Source organism: Engystomops pustulosus, chromosome 7, assembly GCF_040894005.1.
Source record: "Engystomops pustulosus chromosome 7, aEngPut4.maternal, whole genome shotgun sequence".
Lineage (NCBI taxonomy): Eukaryota > Metazoa > Chordata > Amphibia > Anura > Leptodactylidae > Engystomops > Engystomops pustulosus.
Window position 1 is genome coordinate 181,523,910 of NC_092417.1, and position 8,081 is coordinate 181,531,990.

General features: G+C 41.3%; 1 protein-coding gene across 1 annotated transcript in view; it reads right to left on the reverse strand.

Moving 5' to 3' along the window:
* The window catches only part of LOC140070297 (vomeronasal type-2 receptor 26-like), a 50,044-nt gene extending 43,264 nt beyond the window's left edge, over positions 1-6,780 (reverse strand). The window contains exons 1-3 of the mRNA XM_072116648.1: positions 6,636-6,780; positions 6,029-6,269; positions 2,819-3,107 (exon numbers count right to left, since the gene is read on the reverse strand). Coding sequence (XP_071972749.1) covers positions 2,819-3,107; positions 6,029-6,269; positions 6,636-6,780 — 675 coding nt within the window. The remainder of the gene's footprint in view (positions 1-2,818; positions 3,108-6,028; positions 6,270-6,635) is intronic.
* Positions 6,781-8,081: the final 1,301 nt, after the last annotated feature.

Sequence of the window (8,081 nt, forward strand, 5' to 3'; positions counted from 1 at the left end):
TTTGGTTGTCGTTTGGGCACTCGGTCTCCAAAAGGTTCGCCATCACTGTTATAGGCTGTATGATGGCCTTACAGGTAATGGGAAGAAAAGATATAGATGAATGTGTATTATAGTATGGAAGAACAAGTGGATATAGAACCGGAGTGGTTGAAGTGTTATAATAAAATGAAATATTGCGATTGTGATTTTTGATATTTGGTAAAATGTTTGACCTACAAATAGAGGATGAAAGTAGATAGAAGGGAATGTTTTGATGACGGTTCTAGTTAATAGGTTGTTTGCTACGAGGAGGACAGTTGCAGGAAATTGGTTATCTGGACAGAGTCCTACAATACAAGAATGGAGCGGAATAATGGAAGGAAGAGCGCGCTATGAGATTATAATGAAAAAAGTGGAATAGAAGAAGTATGGAGTAATTATCGGGAGAGATATACGGAAAGAGCAGAGGCTTGTAATAACGTGTAGCTCTTAGATATTATCAAGTGACTCTTGAAAATTAAGACACAAGAAGTAATGAAGAAAGATGTCATGAAGATTAAGTACAGGTAGCTTGGTGCGGAACTTTTCCCGGCCAGGGGGGAGGAGCTTAAGGTAGTAGGGCTTTAAAGTAAAGATGGATGATTGTGAATGGCCAATGGAGCCAAGGGAAGCAAACAGGCCATTTATAGGGAAAAGTGTTACAGATGGTTAAAGGGATGAGGAGACATAAGATGATGAAATGAATGAGATAAAAAGAGTGTCAATTATTAAAGGAATCAGATTTCTATTTATTCTTATTTGTTTTTTAAATTAGCTTTTTTTTGGTTAATTTTTTGTTTGTAAAGTGAAGAGTAAAATATTAAAATGTAAAGTAGAGACCTCTTGAAAATTTTGATGGAAGTGGATGTAATCGCCCAAAGGATGATGAAATGCTAGTGGTGTGGGTCTATCGAGGTTCTTATAGACTTGATTGATAGACAGCTCTTTAGAGTGGATCCTCTTGATAAGTAAGACATTGCTAGATGTATTCTCATCCCTTCCAGAAGGAGAAGGGAGATGGACATTTAAAATTCTAATATGTGAGTTAGTTGAGTTTTATATAACCCTGACAGGCTGACATCACATGAGCGCCTCTCGCCCCAGGCTTTAAGGGTTCTGTCACACTGTGTGTTTTTGGACCATTTTTAAACCATGTTTACCATGCATTTGGCTGGTTTTAATCCATTTCACAGCTGCCTACACTTCAAGAAATGAAGATAAACAGATTCAAATCAGCCAAACGCATGGTAAACATACAAAAATGGATGATTTTTAAAAAGGGACCAAGAACACACTGTGAGACAGCACCCTATTAGTATCGCCGAGGAGTTAAGAGCCGGACCATGACCTCAGAGAGCCAGGGCGTAGAGAGAGCATGGCGTGCACTCTCTCTCCTAGCTCCTCCGAAGGGAACTGGAGGTCAGATCACAGCAAGTGGCAGAATACATTAAAATCCCTCAATGCCGAGGGGCGCTCAGGTGACATCAGCCTGGGTGAATCCGTCTCTTTTATATATTTTTTAAAAGTCTGTTTCTGAGCAAACGTACCCTTTGCTTATGCACTAAAAACAGCACTACTTAACGAAACAAGCTGGACATCAGTAAAACTGATGGTAGATGTCCAAAAATGTATTGATGAAGCTGTAGGCAATTTCAGTGCTAAACTTATACAATTTCAATACTGATTGTACCTTATTTTGTGAAATTGAATAAAAAAGAAAAAAAAAAGAATGAGTACAGAAAATATAATCTCATGAAAGTTGATGGACTCTCTGCCATGTAATTGACCAATGCCTCAACTGTATGTTGCCTATTGGGGGTCTACAAGTACACGCTGCACACCCTGGCACCTGCTTCCATCAGAGGAGCTTGGAGTTTGCAGCATCAGTTTCATCACCACCAACAAAAAAAACCATGGTTACATTCCTGTCCATTAATTTCTGCTTTCCTCATTTTAAAAGATTTGCAGTACCAAAATGTTCTGTCACGTCATCTTTATGATCAAGGTATCACTGGATGCTACTCACTGACAACGCCAATTATATGATCCACATATTACTGCACGATGTTCACTAACAGCTAAAGTATGTTTGATAATGATTTATGATTTTTCTGGAGCTAAAGCCTATAAAGTGAAGGGACCTTCAAGATCTTGCTGGATGATTTCGTAAATGGCAATAATCCTGTCTAGTCAAGTAATACTGTATAACCCCCCTCCCCCCCCCCCCATCAGCAGTAAAAGTATTCTTGCCTACTGAAGAAATAAAGCAGTTTCAGATTTCCTAGTGTCCTCATAACAGGGTCTCCTCTATACACCTAAGTGCCCTAGAAAGGGCAAATGCTGGATTTTTAGAAGTTGCTGCCTCTCTGACTGACCCTATGTTAAACAGTCACCTCTTTTTAGACGTCTCTTGCATGTTATGGTGCCTGGCCCTGCTCTTATACTAGCGGATTTTAATACGGGGTACATAGTGTGGTTGCACCCCTGTTAGTGCAGTGTAGTGTCAGGGACTCTACTGTGTTTAATTGTCCTGACAGATGGATGCTGGGTGCTTGGAAAAATAGTGTAGAGATGCCATTTTGTGAAGGTGGGAGGGGCTCTATAGGCTAAATGGTGAGGTTGCCTAGTGCAGATGCACCCTGTGGTTGCAGATGAGAGTGGGGATCATCACAGGCAGTAAATGTCTTTGATGTCCTATAGGATTCTTCTGACAGGAGGATATAACTCACGATCAGTACAGGGAAGTCATATCACATATCATGGTACATTATCATTTGAATAGTCTGACCATATGACTGACCTGTGTGTATGGATATATCCCCAGGAGCTGAGCTATCGGTAACGTGGTGGATGTGAAATGATCTCCGATAAAACCCATAACTTTATTCTGAGTGCAGGAATAATTAGGGACAGTATTTCCGGGTCCAGATAATATCTGTATTATGCTCCTTATTGCCATCCTGTAGTCTGAACACGAGTCATAGATGTGATATCCCAGGGTCAGGTTTGGGAGAATAGAAGGATTTTTATTGATTTCATCAACAGCATAAAAGAAAGCCACAAGATTCTTATAGTAAGGAGGGTGGACACTGCAAAATAAAGAGAAGAATTAAAAAAACCTTAAAGTATGAAAGAAAGGGTAGGGAGGACACAATCTGCAAATAGAGGGCATAGACATCTGTTGGTATACACTGGCGCAGGATTGCAGGTGGATTCGATAAGAGTCCCGTAGGTCCTGTAAGTCTTGTATGGAACAATGCCCTTGCTGCAAGATTTATTTCGCGTTTGTATAGCGCTTTTAATCCAATTAATAATCCGCAAGGTACAGGTCAGCAGGGAAGCCCCAGCCGGTGGCTTCGCAAGTCTGACTAACAGAGGTACCGGTGACGTCACCCCAGGTATGGTCAATCTGGTTAGACAAAAAGGATTTTCCACCGACGCGTTGTCGAGAGCTCCGACTCTCTTCCTCAGGGTTGAAATCCTGGTCTCACTGATGCGATTCTTATAGGTACGGTACGGTTCCGTTATGAGAAGAAGCTGACATGATCACATTATTTTTATAGAAATTGCGGTAGTCAGTCTCCTGAGGGGGAAGGTAAGAAAGTATGTTCTATAACCAGTCCCTAACTCTCCTTAATTGCTCCTGTCCTGACAAGTCCCCAATACTTGTCCCTGACATATTTCTGCTCAAAAGAGCATCTTCAGGGGGAGCAAGAGAATACAGTGCTTTTGGGGGGAGAGGGAAAATAACAATATTATTGGGTATACAGAGGGCAGTGTCTATAGAGTGGATAAGGAGATATAGAGGGCCGATCGCCCAGTGGTCTCTGTGTCATGGGAGATCTATTGTGTCCACTTTGGCAGCCTGCTGTCAGTTCTTGAAGTCTTCCTAATGAACACAGAGAGGGAATGAAGATGCTTTTTGTTTTTTTAGACCACCCCGAACTTATAAAGTAAAATATAGTAATCCAGTGCAACCCATTTAATGGCCAAGATCATGGAAAGTACTAATTTGCAACAATTAACCCTTTAAATATGGTGATGAATAGATGCCCATGCCTTATCATCTTATAGATGATTTCATTTTACGTAATTGAACGTCTCACAAATCCACATTGTGTAGTCCCCCCCCCCCCCTGTAGTTATATTATTAGGACAAAGTTTCAGTTTTATAGCTCAGCAGTGAAATTGTACATCACTACAATTTGTATGTTGTGCAGAAATTGTTGTATGTAAATTGCAGAAATATTGGAAAATATACTGTAACCTCCAAATTAATAAAATGTTTAACATGAGTTACTACCAGCCACCTGACACTAAAGAAAGCAAAGTTGTGGGTTTGACCTCACACAATCACAGTCCTTGGACAGGTTTGTAGACCTCAGCACAGGAGACTCCAGACAGGTAGATAGGACCTGTCTCTCCACATGGTCCCCCTGTAGTCGCACAGTGCAGATATTGGTAGCTCAAGAAGAGCTGAGCTTCAACATCAGTGTATCCTGTGTGCTACAAGTATAACCTGTGCTGGACAGGAAGGGAATGACCATCCCCACTACCAGACTCCAATCATCCCAAAAATCGAGGCCTAAAAACAGGACTTACCAAAATCCCTTGACAAGCTATGTCTTGCTAAAGGCACCCAGCTTTCCTGGACTTTTCCCATCTCACTCAGCTTCCCCTAGGTGAAATGTGAATTTCCTGTCCCTTAAAAGACAGATGCAAGAAACCTCGTAGAACAATAACGATCTCCAACCACTTTACCAGTCGCTGTCTCACAATATACAAAATTGATTCATAAGATTTGTGTAAAACTAAGAAATAAACTACAAGAAAAAAAGTCACCGTTCTTTGGAAAGGATAAATCCGATGAATACAGCTCTTAAAATTGAAAATTTAAAAATAAAGGGAGAATTTTAATATTCTTACTTAATACTAAGCTCTGTAAAGCAATGATTGCAGAGGCAGGACAATAGGTTCTAGCAGATCGAGACGCAGATTTGAAAAGTTTCAAACACAAGACTGGGCACAACCGAGAAGAAAACCTGCTTGTCTGAGCTCTAACCTGACTATATCAGGCCCTATTACGGCAAATCTTCTGGTGTTGTTTACAGACCCAGACTTTGTGGTCACAGCTCCAGGAGACAGAGAGACCCACAGTCGGTAGCTGATTGCATAGACATGTGGTCCAAAAGCCTGAGATGGGCAAGAAATTGGTAAAACTACCCTCTCTCCAGGGCCCCTTTTATTCCAAATTTTCTAGGATTTTTTTCTATGAATTTGGGCACCTGAATTAGTTGGCGGATGAAAACAGGGGTCCAGCTCCTCACTTGTGCTTTTACCATTTATCTCCACTACATTATGATAAAGACTGTGAAGGTTCAGCCCTGGAGCTTGGTGGTGGAACCCATAGTAACACGGATTCTGTGATTTTGATATGTGAAATGTCTTCCCTGTGATCACATGAGTTTCCTCTTAATAGTAACCTTTTTACAAAGAAAGTGGGATCTGCATGGACCTGTTATTTCTCTGCTATCATGAAAACTATGTGTTCTTCATATCAGGTCAAGGATGGTGCTACAGTTTTCTGTAGGGTTTTCCACAATCTGCAGTTCTAGTAAAGCAATGATATATGGGCACATTTACTTACCCGGTCCTGTCGCGATCCCCTATCCGGACAGTCGGACGAAGATGAAGTCCGGCGCGATTCACCAACATCGTGCCCCCAAGTTCCTGCATCCGAGGTCTGCCAGAGTTTAGCTTCTTCTTCCTGGAGTATGTGAGTGCGTGTCTTGCGACACAATTTACAATGTTAAATCCTGCGCATTGTCCGAATCCATTGAATCGTCCGTAGCCCGCCCTCTGATTTGCGTAACGTGAAAGCCAATGCCGATGTGCCCAAAACCCCTGTTAAATGCGGCGCTAATCAGAAATCATTGGGAAACATGACAAAAATGAGCCCCCTTATATGCACATCCAGCCCTTGCCCCTGATATCATGTCCTCACACTTACGTTTCACAGACAGAGAAGCCCCTGTCAGAAGTAAAATATCCTAAAGGAATAACCTCAATGTTAACAGAGACAACTCCTCCGATCATAACATCTCCATCCTTAACATATTCATAATCTTCCCACAATTTCTCAATGTCTAGTCTACAGGCTGGAGCTAGAGTCTGCCCGGTGAAGATACAAGAAGACAGACACAGGAGTAACACACACAGCAGAGTTTTCAGTGAAGAAGATTCTGCTGAAGCTGAAGATGATAATATGAAGAAAAGAGTAAAACATCCTAGAATAACAAGGAGTAACCCCGGAGCAGCTGCATTGAATAATGTGGTGACTGACAGTAACTTATGTAGCATCTTAGTGTCAATGCTGCTGGAGCTGAATCTCCCCATCTTTTATAGGGAGTGCGGAGAACTGTACCACACTGCGCTCTAAATATGTTCTCAGATCTCATCTGTGATGTCTGGAAATGTTCTTCACTCATCAGAAATAGAGGTTACAATTAAAACTAGAATAAGCAAAGCTAAATTGTCGATTGATTTCATTAACACTTGCAGAGACGGAGTCATATTCTCCAAGAACATTTCCTGATCTCAAGCATGAAGGAGTTTACTGTCTTTTAAAAATTCTACAATTTGATGCTTGAGGTAAAACTCCAAATGGCTTCCATAACCCTTGTGTGAGATGGGACATAACTCCCATGGAAGCTGGAGAATGAGTGATGTGTACTGGCTCCTTATCTGGTTCTTATCACTCATCGAGCCCTAAGTTGTGTCTAATCAATCAATTGTAAAATTGTCTGTGATAGTTGGGTGCTCAGAGTAGCGCTGGTTATATGGACACACTTTTACCAAATAAGGATCATGAAGGCAAATTAGGTGATGTGAGATGTGATCTGAGCTACCTCAAGCTTCAATATTACCGTGTAGGTCCAGGCCGCTGACCAGATACCAAATTCTTTATGGTTTTTGGAGATTCCAATAATCTTTCCACAGAAAACCCATCCAGTTTATGATTTTGGTACAAGCAGAAGACACCAAATCTGTCAAATCAAATATTTGCCATTTTCAAAATTCAAAATCATCTTGTTTTAAGGCAGATAGTTTAACCACACAAATAAGTTGCTGAATAACATTTCCCATATTTCATAAATTTTGAAATGTCTGGATAGTTTATTTTAAGGTCACAGGCTTACAAATTGAACCTCAGCTTTCTATACCTTCAAGGAGATTTTAGAATTGATGTTTTTGGGGATAATTTCAGCTTTTTATGAAATTTTAAATACATAACGTTAGAAACCCCCTATATATCAACCCATTTTCAAATCTGCACCTCCAAAACTAGCAAAACCTGTTTAGGAAGACTGCTAACCCCTTGAAATCTTTAATAATTAAGTAATTAAACCAAAATGGAAATTTAGCATGGTCCAATTTTGTTGCTTTTGTCGGTCCAATTTTAGCCCTTACATTCACACATTTCCTAAAGATAAAAAAAAAAACACCTTAAAATTTGTTTCCGAGAACTGCTGTCGAGGTCTACCTCGACAACATTTTGGTGTTTTCCCCAGACCTTGTGACCCACCAATCTCACGTATGGGGTAAGTTCTAGGCCGCCTTCGGGCCAATCGTATCTACGACAAGTTTGAGAAGTGTCAGTTCCACCAATGAAGTCTTCCTTTCCTCGGTTACATCATGTCCGACAAAGGTCTCCAGATGGATCCCCCCATCCAGAGGTTCCTAAGCTTCGCAAACAATTACCGGCAATTCATTCCTCATTTCTCTACTCTGGTGTCTCCCATCGTGGCGCTCACCAAAAAGGGTGCCAATCCACGTCTCTGGCCCTCGGCAGCTGAGAGGCCTTCTCTAGGTTAAAGTTTGCCTTTTCCTCAGCTCCTGTTCTCACTAGGCCTGACACGGAGAAGCCCTTTCATCTCAAAGTGGATGCATCTTCCGTAGATGCTGGGGCAGTGCTCATTTTAAAAAGGGCTGAACACTCACGTGCGGATTCTTTTCGAAGACCTTTTCTCCCACAGAGAGAAAGTACTCTTTTGGGGACAGAG